The 16574-nt window shown below is 38.4% G+C and overlaps 1 protein-coding gene across 1 annotated transcript in view; it reads right to left on the reverse strand.

The window, feature by feature from the left end:
* The window catches only part of MARCHF1 (membrane associated ring-CH-type finger 1), a 92998-nt gene that overhangs the window by 42735 nt on the left and 33689 nt on the right, over positions 1 to 16574 (reverse strand). The window contains exon 2 of the mRNA XM_061992694.1: positions 9722 to 9772. Coding sequence (XP_061848678.1) covers positions 9722 to 9772 — 51 coding nt within the window. The remainder of the gene's footprint in view (positions 1 to 9721; positions 9773 to 16574) is intronic.

Here is a 16574-nt window from a genome sequence, read left to right on the forward strand (position 1 = left end):
AAACAGGGTGGGAATGACCCAAGCTAGATGTATCCTACCAAATATATCTTGATGCCAACTGTAACTTATGTACACAAGTTCAGAGGAGGGTCTTGGTTTTGGTTTCAGTTTGTTTTTTTTTCTTTTCTTTTCTTTTTAGGTTCTTTATGATGACGTTCTTGCTTTGTTTTCAGATTTTAAAGTTGGGGATAGTTTGATTGATGGCTTTACAGTAACCATTAAATTAATTGGTAACTCAATTTCTGTTACATATTCTTTCACAGATTCTTTTTTTGTGTAAATTATTCCTTGCACAATTCTTCCCCAAATCATTGCTTTCTCTCCTGTCCTTCGTCTCCTTTCACTTGTCCCTGAAGAGAAGGAAAAGAAAATATCCTTAAGATTATGCTGAGCAATACCATTTACCACCTTTGAAAGTCAGTATGATGTTATGTTATGACGATTATGTTATAAAATGGTTTGAAATCTAAATCACTAAAATAGTTTTACTTTACATCAAATTACTATTAAAATTACAAGTGGCAAGTCTACCATGTTACTTAAAAATGAAACCAACAGAAGCAATTACAACATTGACTGGTAGATTCAATCAGCTTCTGAATTCATTTTCTTCTCTCTAACTGATCTATGTTACTCTTTATTTTAAAGGTAGAGGTTTTACCCTAAAATCCACTCTTTTTATAGACATAGAAGCACTGCTAGCTAAGTGTTGAATTATCAGACAGATTATTATCTTTTACAAAAGCTTTTGTACTGCAGCAATGCAATACATTTTTTATTCATGATTTTCTTTAAGGATGCATCTTTCTAGGCATTATCACTTCCTTAATAAAAATGGTTTGTAGATATTAGGAGAAAAATGCACTGATGTAGATGACTGAAACAAAGGATACTCTGATCTTTATACAAAAGGTGCAGAGCCCCAAATCTGGAAACTTTTGACTGTCTGGAAGGAGCTAAAGGCAAATTTACCCTGTAGGAAAAGTGAAGCACAAAACATACAGCCTCTTTGTTACCGGATTTTGTACTACTTGAACTCTGCTTTAGTTCTAAAGGTAATGAGTATCAGCATTCAGAGAACACAATTTAAACTTGCTTTTCCAAAGACGGCATCTGTTTCCACATATCCCTCTATCTGCAAGACTTAAAGGCTCAAAATGTTTCTACATACTAAATAGCTTTCAATCATGTGACATTCTCCCACAAGTGTGTATGTATGTGAGTGCATATATGTTCTTTGTTTGGTCTGATGGACTATCCAGGAGACAAACTGGATAAATTCCCATATGCAAGGATATCATTATTATACTTGAGCAGCTCTACTCTGGTGTATATTTGATATCTATTTACTCCAGCACTAAGGAGGAGAGAAATCTCAATGCATCAAAGCAAAAGAACTATAGAAAGAATATTGAAATGACTAAGTCAGAAAACAATGTATTGTCAGGTTTTCACTGTTAAGAAAAACAGGAGACACCATTTTTTAATAAAGTGCAAGAAACCTCAGGCTGCAGCAAAAAACCAATTTTGTATCACTGTAGAAATACAGTTTGTTTAATTGAATTATTTTTAGGACAAATACCTGAAATGTGCTTTTGAATACCATGATGAAAAAAGAAATGTCATATAAAAATTTCCAGGAGTACATATGGAGCAGATATGAAAGTTCATGGTACTCAACACATTTCAAACATACAGTTTTTCAAACATGCAGTTTTGTCTGGATGTATCAATGTGGCACACGTAGGTACACTCAGAAAACACTAAGAATTGTGATTTATTAAAACAGAATCTGTATAATTGTATGTATTATTAGAAAAATACAACTGTATGCGTATATGTATTCCCTCTGATTAGAACATAGTTTAAAAAAGGTCAAGTGTATCCAAGAATAATTGAAAAGGTATTTTTTTAATGGTGACGCCCTAGAACTGAGATGTATTTAATGCAGTTTTTATCCAGAATTTAAAATTTCTTGCAGACTTAGTTAAATTCTGCAGTCATGCTTTTTGTTAAGTTTATTGTAAATATGGGATTGTATGGACAAGCACCAGAGTATGCTCTAGACAAAGAAATGAAATATGTACATCTAAGAGGAAAAAAAAAATTGCAGCAATCGTTATTATGCCATTGTATCTACTTCTAGTTTTTTGTCATTCTCTGCTCTAAAGTTTGATGAACAAAATACTTTTTACTAACTTGTTTATTTTGTGCTGGGTTTTTTTACAGTAAATGAGAGTTAAGTGTCAGGTTAGTCTTTACTTTTCATAGTTTGTTTATGAGCAAGAAGAATTTCTTAGATGACTAACATAACATTCACACTCATATTTTAATGTCGGTTTTCTATACATGGTATTACTCACTGTAACAGCACTTTTTAAGGCTGACATTTTACACTTCACAAGAGCAAGGACTTTTATTTTTGTTTAGTTTGGTTTTTAAAAGCTTTGATTTTTCTCTCAGTTGCTCACTACAGTAATCTAGAAGCTATGCCTGGAAAGGATGGAACAATATGGTTCCTTGAAACAAAACCCAAATAGTCTGGAAAAGAATTGTCATTTATGATTAATGTAAACTGGTCAAAGAGCAAAAACAGATGTGGATCGATTTGTAGCAGTACAGTACTCTGTAAGGGGTCACACAATTGCTTTTTAGGATACAGTCATGCAACAGGTAACTTGGAGATACTGTTTCAGGCTATCAAATTCCATGACATGAACTCTAAAAAGAACATTTAAATTGCTGTATGATTTTTCCACCATAAAACCTATCATTTCTGCTTAAAATAATTCAGATAGAATTATTACAGGCTGCCCAGAGCAGTTGTGGAGTCTCCTTCCTTGGAGGTCTTCAAGACTCGCCTGCACATGTTCCTGTGTGACCTGATCTAGGTTGACCTGCTTCTGCAGGGGGGTTGGACTAGATGATCTCTAAAGGTCCCTTCCAACCCCTACCATTCTATGATTCTATGATTATATCATGTATTCTCTGTTGATACTACTGCCAAAGCCACGGTGATATTCTTACTGATTAAAAAAACGCATAGTATGTAATAGTGAATTCTACTTCAGGTTGTGTAAATCACCCAAAGTGTGATAAAAGATGCTTCATGCACCCACCTTACACTGAAAGAGGATGAAAAATTAGACAATATAAAAACCCATGTGAAAGGACATTCAATTTTAGTGGAAGAGATTAAATGGAGATTTTTAATCTGAAGGATAAAATACTCTTATATACAATTAATTTCAATTTGTGAAATATATTAAAAATAACAAAACAAGTAATTCAAATCAACAGTCAATAAATTGGCAGCAATACATTTTTAATCTAAAACTTTAGTGGGCACTATTTTGATGTGCTGCTGACTTTCATTTGTACCTTGCGGAGTGGAGCACCAGTTGATGTAAGAAATCAGTATAGAAATAAAATAAATTATTTCATTCTTTTCTTTTTCTGTTGTTTTTCATATTCTAAATTAGACCCATGAATATTATAACAGAATATTCTGAAACCATCACCTCACTTCTTCCTGATGTAACTCAACAGAGTTTTATCAGATGAATGGTTCAGAGACTTGTAAATAAAAAGAGTTCAAACATCTGTTCCCAGCTTTTGAGAGGCAATTGAGCCAATACAAAAATCAAGCAACTTCCTTCAAGCCTGAATTTTTCTGCACTGAAAAATAAGACCAAAGTTCCCATCAGAGAATTTCAAATCTTACTGCTGAGAGAGTGTGCTTCTCTAAGGACCTCTTGAATCATAATTAACATGCAGAAAGATAATTACAATGTGTTAGAAACGTTTCTTCCAGAAAGCATTTTAACACAACCAGGCAGCCTCAGAAACATATATAAGCATAACCTCTATTGGACTATAATTCAAACATAAGATTTTTTCCACTGGCTAACCACAACAGAAAGAAATTAATCCATCAGATCCTTCCCTGACTAGCTATTGTCTTAAATTATACACATATTTAGGAAGACACAGCAAGTTTACAAAAAAAACCCCCAAAACTCTATGGTGCATCGAACCAAGCAGTGGGAAAGAGGTAATGAATAAGGTCAAGCTTTTAAAAAAATTTTTAGATTTTCACCCAGCTAAAATAACTCGAATTCTGAGACTCAGAATGCTGCACAAGCCTATCTCTTACAAAGAACAATAAAGTTGCCTCTACTGTCAGCACCATGGGAAATGGGTGGGAGAGAAAGTCTAAGGGTTAAAAGAAAAAAAAAATATTTTAAATCACCAAGACTGGTTTGTAACTCAAATTTCACAGGAAGGGTCCTCAAAAAATAATCTAATCCAACGCCCCTGCCAGAGCAGGACCACCTAGAGTAGGTTACACAAGAATTCATCCACATGGGTTTTGAATGTCTCCAGAGAAGGAGACTCAACAGCCCATCTGGGCAGCCCATTCCAGTGCTCTGTCACCCTCACAGGGAAGGATTTCTTCCTTAAATTTCTTTGGAATCTCTTATGTTCCAGCTTATACCCATTGTCCTTTGTCCTATCACAGGACATCACTGAGAAGAGCCTGGCTCCATCCTCCTAACACACTCCCTTTACATATTTGTAAACATTAATTAGATCACCTCTCAGTCTCCTCTTCTCCAAGCTGAAGAGCCCCAGCTCCCTCAGCCTTTCATCATGAGAGACGCTCCACTTCCTTCTTCATCTTGGTGGCCCTGAGCTGAACTCTCTCCAGCAGCTCCCTGTCCTGCTTGAACTGAGGGGTCCAGAAATGGACTCAAGATTCCAGATGTGGTCGCACAAGGGCAGAGTAGAGGGGGAGGAGAACCTCTCTCAACCTACTGCCCATACCCCTTCTAATACACCCCAGGATGTCATTGGCCTTCTTGGCCATGAGAGTACATTGCTGGCTCATGCTCATCCTGCTGTCCACTAAGACCCCCAGGTCTCCTTCCCCTACACTGCTCTCTAAGAGTTCATTCCCCAGCCTGTACTGGTACAAGAGGTTATTCTTTCCCAGATGCAACACTCTACACTTTCCCTTGTTGAATTCCATCAGATTTCTCCCCTCCCAAGTCTCCAGCTGTCCAGGTGTCACTGAATGGCAGCACAGCCTTCTGGTGTATCAGTCACTTCCCACAGTTTAGCAAACTTGCTGACAGTGCCCTCTGTCAAGGGCATTAATCAGTAGATTGAACAGTACTGGTCCCAGCATTGACCTCTGAGGGACTCCACTAGATACAGGCCTCCAACTAGACTCTGCCCCATTGATCACAACTCTGTCCTCTTCCCTTCAACCAGTTAACAATCCACCTCACTACCCGATCACCCAGCCCGCACTTTCTCAGTTTTGCTGTCAGGATGCTGTGGGAGATGCTGTCAAATGCTTTACTGAAATTGAGATAAATCACATCCACTGCATTACCACCTGGTATCTATCCACCTGGTTACACCTTCATAAAAGGCTATCAGGTTGGTCAAACATGACTTACCCTTGGTAAAACCATGTTGACTGCTTCCAGTGACCCTCTTGTCCTTTAAATGCCTGGAGACAGGACCCAGGATAAGTTGTTCCATCACCTTTCCAGGGATGGAGGTGAGGCTGACTGGTCTGTAGTTACCCATCTCCTCCTTCTTACCCTTTTTGAAGACTGGAGTGACATTTGCTTTCCTCCAGTCCTCAGGCACCTCTCCTGTTCTCCATGACTTACTAAAGATGACGGAGAGTGGTTTAGCAATGACTTCTGCCAGCTCCCTCAGCACCTGTGGGTGCATCCCATTAGGGCCCATGGATTTATGTACATCCAGATTGCTCAACTGGTCCTTAACCCAGTCCTTATCAACCAAACAAAACTCCTCCTTTAAGCTGACTTCCTCTGGAGTCTGAGGCTCCTGAGGACAGTCTCCAGCAGTATAGACAGAGGTGAAGAAGGCATTCAGTAACTCTGCCTTCTCTGTATCCTCTGTCACCAGGGCACCCACCTCATACAACACTGGGCCTACATTGTCTCTAGTACTAGTTTTGTCCACAAAGTATTTGAAGAAGCCCTTCTGTTGTCCTTGTCCTTGACCTCCCTTGCAAGGCACAAGGCTTTAGCTTTCCTAGTTGCCTCTCTCCACTCTCTGAGAACAGTCTTATATTCTTTCCAAGTGGTCATCCCTTCCTTCCCTGATCTATAGACTCTCTTCTTCCACTTGAGTTTGCCCAACAGTTCCCTGTTTAACCATGCAGGTCTGCTGGCTCCCTTTCTTGATTTTCTATCCGCTGGGATGCTCTGATCCTGATCTTGGAAAAAGGGATCCTTGAATATAGACCAACTCCCTTGGGCCCCTTTACCTTCTAGTACCCTGTCCTACAGGATGTCCCCTAGAAATTGCTTGAAAAAGTCAAAATTGGCCCTGCTAAAGTCCAGGCTTGTGATCCTGCTTAGCATTCTGTTCCTGCCACACAAGATCCTGAACTCCACCATCTCATGGTCACTGCAGCCAAGGCTGCCGTCAACCTTTACCACTTCAACCAGAGCCTGCTTGCTTGTGAGTACAAGTCGACATATGGAGCCCTTAGTTCTCTTCAGAAGGGAATCACCTACTACTATAACCTTCCTTTTTTGTTAACTGTGGCAGTCTTAAGGCATGATGGGGACTGACTCACTCTGCGTGACTCCTCAAGTGTCCCTGTATCTTCATTGCCTGGCCCTCAACTTACAAAGCCTCATACCTGTTGTGCAGGGTCAACTGGGGAGGAGTGGGAGGCATGGAAGGGATTCACCTGCCTCCTTGAGAAGGGACCTGTATCCATTCCCCTCCATCTCTTAGGTCCCCACTGTTAACCCAGCTAGAAGACAGTGGGGGATCCTGTACTTCTCATGATGCCTCAACTTGTTGCTTACACCTCAGGGATCATAGATTCTCAGTCTACCAATCTATTTGTCTCTCACTCCTTGACACTCCTGAATCTTTCCACCTCCTACTTCAGTTCAGCTACCAGGCTAGCAGGTCATGCACCTCGTCACATCAAACAAAGATGTTGTCTTTACATCATCCATTAGGAGTGCCAGGCTTTGGCATTCCCTGCAGCCAGAGCCTTGAACATCTACATGTTTTTGTGGGCCCTCTGTCAGGGTCATCACATTTCTTTGAAAAACATATTTTGCCTGAGATGATACACCACCAACTGCTCACAGTGACTCCTCCCTCCTGGCTGACTCCCCAGCCATGCCCCTGTGCTCAACTTTGCTCAGTTCCCAGGGATCGAAGATCCCTCCACTCTTGAGGCATTTAAATCCCCGGCTGTGGCTGTGGCTGTGGCCTCAGCCAGCCCTGCCTCCCTTGCAAGGGCCGGATCAATGCAGAGGCAGCAACACTCGCCACATGTAGCCCAGCCCGAGAAAAACAAACCCCTCAGCGCCAGTTCTGCTGCTCCGCTGACTGCCCAGGGACAGTCTGCTTTGGCTCCTAAGGCTGACTGCAGTGAGTGATCTAATTTCCGATACTTCTGTTTTTATTTATATGTATTACATTAGACAGGCTTTGAAAGACACAGTTAGTAACTAGGATTCCACTTTGTCCCTACAAGATAATATGAAATACAGATCAGTCCCAAATACAATCTATTACTACAGATGCTAGCAGAGTAGAAAGTAAGAAGACCTGTTTATTGATTCATTTGCTCTACAGGAAAAAAATCTAAGTTATTACCACAAGTGCAGCAGAAATCAGACACTGATACATTTTCCTAATTGCCTCTGCTTGGAAAACCAACTGAAGCAGTTGCTCTTAGAATCCCAGGTTTTATTGATATATGGCCTGAAGTGAATGACTTAACATCTCAGGTGGACATTCACTCAGGGGGAAGACAGCCACAGCTGACTGTCAGTTAGGAGTACCAGGAAACAAGTAGACAGAATTGGGCAGAATATGAAATCAATGTGCAAAACAATGCAAGATTATTTTCAAAAACCTGCAACTCAGTGGTTACCCACAAATAGGCTATTTAAGGTCACCATAATGAGCTGGAAAAGAGCACAGAGATGGATCAGTAAATCAATTTGAGCAAATCACGCAGAATCACAGAATCTTAAGGGTTGTAAGTGACCTCAAAAATCACCTTGTCCAACCCACCTGCCAGAGCAGGACCACCTAGAGTAGGTCACACAGGAACTCAAATGTTTTATCTCCCTCCCACCTGCTGACCAAAATGGTGCAGGTTTGGCACAGGAGGGCCAAGGGCAGGAGAGGTAAATCACGGTGTCTTATGAGGACAAAGGAAGGTGGGAGCTATAGCCCTACTACACTTAGTTGTCATTGTTCATGTACTCTTGCTCACAAATAAAACAGTAATTGATTTAGCACTGAGTCAGGTTAACAGGATGAAAGTGAAGCATTATGCCTTATTCCTGACATATTGATGAAATAATCCATGTAAAAAAAAATTACTTTCATAGGTAGAGCTATATAATTTTATAGTTACATATTTGTTAATATTCCAGTTGGCTTGATTTTTTTAGTAGTACATGTACAGAAGCATATTGGCCAGACAGAGTTTTTACTTAGTAATACTCAGTATTACAGCAGACTTTACAAATAATTTCATACTGATATCATACCTAAATATTTTAAGTTTTGTCCTTTCATTTGCCTAAAATAGCTTATTATAGAAGTTAGTAACAGAAAATTATTTTAAGATAAGTAAAGTCTTTGCAACATGCTAGGTTTCTGTGCTCTCAGTGGACAGCAAAAGTGAGTGGTAAAATTAAAGTGCTGATTTCCCCCCTGCCCCTCTAGAGAATATTTTAAAATCTACAGGTTGAATATATATATATACTAACTAGTATCTGGTAAATAACAAACAAGTCAAAGGTATTCCTGCTTATGTGTCTAGATAAGACCCATCCAGTGGTCAACAATTCAGTTTAATCTGTAAACCATGTAATTCAGAGTTACAGTACTTAACACGCAAAATTGCCCAGGCATACACTTCAAACCTCAGGTGTCCTCCCTGAATAAACAAGTTATAACTGGTATGAAATATTAATCTGTATTTGCAGAATCTTTGCTGTATCTCACTTCATAGATGGGGTGGTACAAAATCCAGTGATATCAGGGAATATCCACTCTGCTCTGGGGCAGAAGCTCCATATACATGGAGCATACACAATACATAGTAACTATAAAAATGTAACCCTCTATTTGACCCTTCTTAGCTTATTCATACAAGCAAATGAAATCATTTAAAAACATGCAAGTACCTCTTTCTAATAAGCATCTATACTTATTTCTGCAGAAATGAATTAAAAATAAATGTTAGTCACTGCCACTTCAGTGAACAAGTAAAAGGAATTCAAAATTTGGTCAAAAATGATAACACATGCATAGTTTTACATCCTACAGCTGTTACTATTTAGGTAGGGCAGGGGGTGACAAAATCAAGCAGTAATTCTCTCTTAAGTCCAGGTGCTAATGTAATGTTACACCTTTGTGGAAAGTAGATGAAAAAAATACAACTGTTATTCAATTCCTATTATCACATATATCGCAGTTATGACTAATTGCATATTTATACCTTAAGATGGATTTTACATGGTAACCATAATGCTAATATAACCATAATCAAAATCTTAAAATCTGATGTTTATAAGAAAACATCAGAATATGGATATATGTTTCAATGGAGTAAACATCTGTATTATATTTGATAAACTTAGCTTTCTTTAAATTCTATACAAAGTAAAAAAAAATCATATACCTTTGAAATGTTGCTTGATCGACTTGTGGATCGCCCTGGAGATTTGTCATTCTGGAAAACAAAATAAAAAGATGAAAAATGTTATGTCATTTGAAACCATTATAAAATTCATGTGAATAACATCAGTAAAGTAAAAAAAAAAATCCGTAATAAATTATTAGTACATAATTACTGCTGGTTTCTTTTGCAGTGATTTTAAAAAACATTTTGAGTGAAAGATTCATGTGTCATCACAGCTTCTCAGGAAAACTGAGACTCTTGTACCAGGAATGTCTCATGACAAATAATAAAATCCACTAGTCACCCTGGACACACCCCTCCTCAAAAAGCTGAATTCATTCTTTAGGCAAAACTAAAACAGCACTAGGTGACTTCCTTGCCAGTAATGTTTTAAGAATAACAAATTGTAACCAATCATAGATGTAGTTCAACTTAACACCCATCCATCCATCCATCGCCTCTTACTCATGCAAAAAAAAAACCATACACACAAACCAACACCTTAGGCTAAAACCCATTAACAGTGTATACGTTGAATAGCTACATTTCTATAGCACAACAGTGGTTTTTTCTGTTTTTAAGGAGGAGGTGAAGTAGTTCAATAATTTGTTCAGTATTTATACTTCCCCAGTAGTAGATTCAGCTTCATTTACACTGAAAAGGTAAAAGACCTTTCACAAATAGTTCTTAACCCTTTGGTAAATGCACATATCTTAAAGTAAGGAGGTCGTGGAAATATTCTCAGCACTGAGAATGTAAGTTCAAACACTAGGGTGAAATATTGATACAAACAAGTTTGTTTTTTACCTAAAAGGGGCTAGATACTAGATACTCTTTGTGCAAGTTTGTTACATCTTTATTTTATTCTACTGTGCTGGCTAATTGTCAGGAATTAACCATCTTCAGCTTTGTGTGTCAGAGTTTCATCTTTTTTAAGCAGAATTTAAAAAAAAGAAAAACTTAGTTTTTCAAGTTCTGCATTTTTCAAATCTTATCCTTGAGGTTGGCCCCACTTTTAACAGGAAATTAAACCAGAAGATATCTTTTGACTTGAAGAATTCTATGATTCAAGTATTACTTCTGTGATATATTATCCACTGTAGCTTTGGTAATAAATATTTGCTTATTCTTTCTAGATAACATTGAATATATACAGTTTTTAATATCTTCATTTATATCCATAGAAAATACACTTTGGATATTCTAGTAAATGTTCACAGAAGCATCATATCACTAAATCGCTAAATATTAAACTTCTGGTACCTAAGTCTGTATTTGAAAATGTAACAAAATTTATCTCCCTTCTTTGTGAACAAATAATTTGAAATTCTAACAAATTTTAACTTCACTAAGAAGTTCAACAGTCATGTCAAATCACCTACAAGATCACTAGGCAAAAAGCCTCTGTTAAAATAAATCTAAACAGACAAAATGTCCCCGTTGCAAAGCACAGCTATGCAAAACCAGGTGACTATAATAAACAAAGTTTCTGAGGATGCTAAAGCCTTTCAAGCACATCATTCTGCGTGCCATCTGTGGAAATAGACTACACAATCCAGTGTGACACAAAGAAGTTAGTTTTGTTACCCTAGAAGTTGCATATTTTCCACATTTATATGCTGGTAAACAGTACATTGCAAAGATCAAGGAACCTCTCTATTAGTCAGCTGTTGCATAAACTCATGTAAAAATAATGTACAGATGCTTTATCTGTCATATGTCCTGTTACTTATCTCACAACTATGAGATCTTTGTCAACAGATTTGCTGGCTAGATGAGGGGAGAGCAGCAGATGTCATATACCTTGACTTCAACAAAGCTTTTGACGCTGTCTCCCATAACATTCTCATCAGAAAGCTCAGACAGTGTGGATTGGATGAGTGGAAAGTGAAGTAGATCAAGAACCAGATGAATGACAGAACCCAGAGGGTGGTGATCAATAGCACAGAATCAAGTTGGAGGCCTGTGGCCAGTGGAGTTCCACAGGGATCGGTTCTGGGGTCAGTCTTGTTCATTATCGTCATCAACCACCTGGATGAGGGGACAGAGTGCACCCTCAGCAAGTTCCCTGATGACATCAAACTGGGAGGACTGGCTGATTCCCCAGAAGGCCGTGCTGCCATTCAGCAGGATCTCAACTGGCTTGAGAGTTGGGCAGAGAGGAACCTCCTGAGGTTCAACAAGGACAAGTGCAGAGTGCTGCACCTGGGGAGGAACAACCTCATGCACCAGTACAGGCTTGGGATTGACCTGCTGAAGAGCAGCTCTGCAGAGAGACCAAGGAGTCCTGATTGATAAAGAACTAACCATGAGCCCGCAATGTGCCCTCATGGCCAAGAAGGCCAATGGCATCCTGCTTCTGCAGGGGGGTTGGACTAGATGATCTCTAAAGGTCCCTTCCAACCCCTACCTTTCTATGATTCTATGTTGCTCCACATCAGCCTCACTGGGCTCAATACAGCAGGGTTTTTTTTTCTTTAGAATAAGCTGCTAGTAAGTGTGATAAATATAACAGAATCTGATTCACTATCCTTTAGAGTTGAAAATGCTAATTACAATTTAATGAGGCTCAGAACAATTTCCATTACAGGCCAAGATCAGTCAATAGTGTGCTTGCTGTTACAATATAAGGGTTTCACTGTGATGCTTTTACCTGCAATTACACAGACAACTTCCATTTTACTACATTCACTTAGTTTCACTGTACTACCCAGATGTACAAGGTTAAAATTGTTTTTAAAAAAAGCATAAATCCACCATTAGATTTTTTTCAAAATTCAGCATTGAATCAACCTTGAAACACAGCACAAGCTTGCACAGAATTTAGTCAGTTAACAACACATACCAAACACTCACCTGACATAAGTACAAATCCTTTAACAGCTCACATAAAGAGCTTGATTTTACCATTGGAGCATACTTAGCAAAAGAGAAAAGTTTGAGAATTCCTTGTCAAAATTACAAATTAAATAACCACGAAGTTGGAAATAAGTTTGACCATAAATCAGTGAACAGACAATGTGTTTCATGTTGCTGCCCTTGTGATTGTGAGATTTCTATGAGGGTGACAGATCACTGGCACAGGCTGCTCAGGGAGGGTGTGGAGTCTCCTTCCTTGGAGGTCTTCAAGACCCGACTTGACACATTCCTATGTGATTTGATCTAGGTTGACCTGCTTCTGCAGGGGGGTTGGACTAGATGATGTCTAAATGTTCTTTTCAACCCTACCATTCTATGATTCTATGATAAGAAGAGATAAGATAGAATGGTAGGAGCTGGAAGGGACCTTTAGAGATCTTCTAGTCCAACCCCCCTGTCAAAGCAGGTCCACCTAGATCAGGTAACACAGGAACATGTCCAGGAAGGTTTTGAAAACCCCCAGAGAAGGAGACTCCACATCGTCCCTGGGCAGCCTGTGCTGGGGCTCCCTCATCCTGACAGTAAAAGAGTTTTTCTTAAGTTTAAACTGAACTTTTTGTGTTCTAGATTAATCCCATTAACCCTTGTCCTGTCACTAGATACCACAGAATACAATAGAAAAAAGGGATGTCCCAACCTCCTGACATCCACCATTTAGATATTTGTAAATATTAATGAGATCCCTGCATAATCTCCTCTAGATTAAACAGCCCCAGTTCTCACAGCCTTTCCTCGTAAGGAAGATGCTCCAGTCCCCTGATCATCTTGGTGGCCCTGCTCTGCACTCTCTCCAGAAGTGTCTTATCCCTCTTGAGCTGAGGAGCCCAGAACTGGACATAGGACTCCAGATGAGGCCTCACCAGGGCAGAGTAGAGGGGAAGCAGAACCTCCCTCAACCTGCTGGTCACACTCATCTTGATGCATCCCAGGATGCCACTGGCCTTCTTGGCCATGAGGGCACATTGTGGGCTCAAGGTTAGTATAATACCAACCAGGATTCCCAGAAAACTTTCTTGGAAAATTACTTCTGGCAATGCTTAGTACTAGCGAAAATGAGGTTAAAGGAACAAAACTGAAAATAAAAAAGGTCTGGATTTCAGAAGACCAACATGCAATAGTAAGCAAGAATCTTTCAACAAAGAAGCCACATAAAGCAGTCAAAGGTTCTTGCTCATTCATACCTCCTGATTTCTAGGAACATAGTGAGCTTGCTCCTACTACTATTAAGATAACCAGGAACTGAGGGCTGGAAGTGGCTCTAATTTCCTTCTGCACCTGCAGCCCAAGAAGAGCCATTTGATTCAGTTCAGAGGATGAAGGAAATCACATTAAATGCAAGAAAAGAACAAATTTTAAACTGATAAGAAGGATGTCAAATGCAGCAGGAAAATGTGGAAGATATGGTTCTTCATGTGAGTCAATAAAATGCAATGCAACAATGCAGGCAGCTCCACATGATCCAAGGTTTGAGCACTTGAAAAGTTACTACAGGAGAAGTTTTCAATATAAGCTATTTTATGAAGTTCCAGTGCATCAAAAAGATCATAAATTGCATAAATATCCTTTAGCAATAGAAGATATTTTGGAAAGTATATTTGAAGCAGACAAGATGTTATCACACTCTGACTTGAAGTATATGTTTCTACTTCCAAAGCCTGAAATTCTTAAAACACTGAAGACAAGTAAGCAGATTTGCAGAAACAAATGTGAATAAGGAGTTCCAGTATTTTGTATTGTTCGATACAGTGCATCAGATTTTTGATAAATCTCTCCACTTACCTGTACTAGGAGGTGAAAGATCTATGTCCCTCGGGGTAGACTTGGGCAATAAGCAATACACTGTTGTGTGGCAACAGCAAGATGCCAGTAGATCTTTTCTACTCCTTGATCTAGAGCAATACAGCAGATTGCATCTACTGGCAGAGAGGTTCATGGCACTCCTCTTTTAAAAGAGAAACCAGTGTAATATCACCCAGCTAGTTTCCAAATGCCATTATCCATTAGAAAGTATGGACAGCAATATTCTAACCAGTCTCTAGGTCAACGTACTCTAACAAAACTAAATAATTTCACATTACTAATTTCATTTTTTAAATAGATGTAAAATTCCCATGTCCTCCTGGTTTCATCTACTGAATTCATCAGCTGACTGACAATGTCAGGATTATTTTTAAAAATTATTCAGTTTTCACTTACCATTTTGCTTGCTTTAATCTTAAGAAAAATCACAAATTTAATCCAAGGTTGTTCTCTATGATGAGGTATTCTATATCACTCAGTATGCGAAAATACTATCTGTTGTTTTCAACTCAGGAACTGTTCAGTGAACACCAAGCATCAAGCATAAAAATGCTTGAAATGTATACTGCAATTAACTGCTTTTGTACTTCAATTTATATTTTGAGAAGGCAAACAAAATCCAAAAAGAGAGAAAAAATATAGTTCCTAGTAGTACTTTTGTAACAAGATACAAGTGATCACAGAATCACAGGATCTTAAGGGTTGGAAGGGACTTTGAAAGATCACCTAGTCCAACCCCTGCCAGAGCAGGACCATCTAGAGTAGGTCACACAGGAACTTGTCAAGGTGGGTTTTGAATGTCTCCAGAGGAGACTCCACAACCCATCTGGGCAGCCTGTGCCAGCACTCCGTCATGCTTGTCTTTGTCTAAAGCTGACCACATCATAAAAAATTAAAAATTGGACAACTGAAAATTGATATTATCGTATTAAAAACTCACAAGGAAAAAGTTAAGACCATCATAATTTGAAAATAATAACCTGCTTGTCTTTACTCTGATATACTTTAGTATGGTCAAGACGGAATGAATACTATTTGCAAATGGAAATAAATGAAGAAAAACCAAAGACAGATAATTACAACTTAACAAAATACTACGAAAATAAACAAACAAAACCATAAAAAGGCAAGTACAAAGGAAAAGGGATGGAATTAAAAATAAATGGGAAACTGTTTCCCCTGATGTGACAAAATACAGAAACACATAAAAAGTCAATTTTTCCCTATGAATACAAGTATTTAAAAGAGATGTTTCTTTAGAGTCAAGAGAGTAACATACAGAGCAGGAGAGTGATTGCATGAATTCACTACTGTTAGCTTTTCACCACAGAGCTCTGCATATTGACACCTAATTCAAAGCTCTAATTTCCATTACTTATAGTGTCTATAGAAGATTTACTTGTAACATTTAGAAACAACTCTTGGCTTATGAACATCTTACCAATGTTTTTATTTTCCACTGCTATTTGCCAAGATGCTTCTTTCCAACAAAAATACAGAGCTTTTTATTATTATATTATCAATGTCTAAGTACAGTCTGTTTAATTCCTACAATCTCACTACATTAGTCAGAGCACTTTAGTTATAACAGGCTGCAGTATAATTTCTGATAAGATTTCCACACATCAAAACCACCTTCTGCAACTTGGTTGTTAACGTCTAAATTACTTAGCAATTACAACCAACCTGCATGACTGCACTAACACTTGATTTACACTCATTTGTTACTGGAGAAATGCTATGGGAGATTTTGTGTTTGGGTATTGGTGATAAAGATACCTTACCTTAGAAAACTGCAAATTTTATTTTCATATCTTTTTTTTCCTTGGCATTACTCAGCTACAGAAAATGAAGACAAGCACCAATTTTTGGCTTTTTTCTTATGAAAATACAAATGCAACAGTCTGCAGGTATTGCATTGTCAATCTGTTTCGCTAATGTATGATTGTCAGTTCAGCTTTCTTTTATTACTTCTACATAGGTGTGACACATATGTCACTGTACATCTCTTGTTTTCAAACATGAAATAAATCAACTGTTTAATTATCACTTATTTTCACACTGTGGTAGCCTCCTTAAGTAGGTTTGACACACGGGGCAAGGAAGTGAAATAGAATTCTCCTCACTATGACAT

The sequence above is a fragment of the Colius striatus genome, chromosome 3 (assembly GCF_028858725.1).
Source record: "Colius striatus isolate bColStr4 chromosome 3, bColStr4.1.hap1, whole genome shotgun sequence".
NCBI lineage: Eukaryota > Metazoa > Chordata > Aves > Coliiformes > Coliidae > Colius > Colius striatus.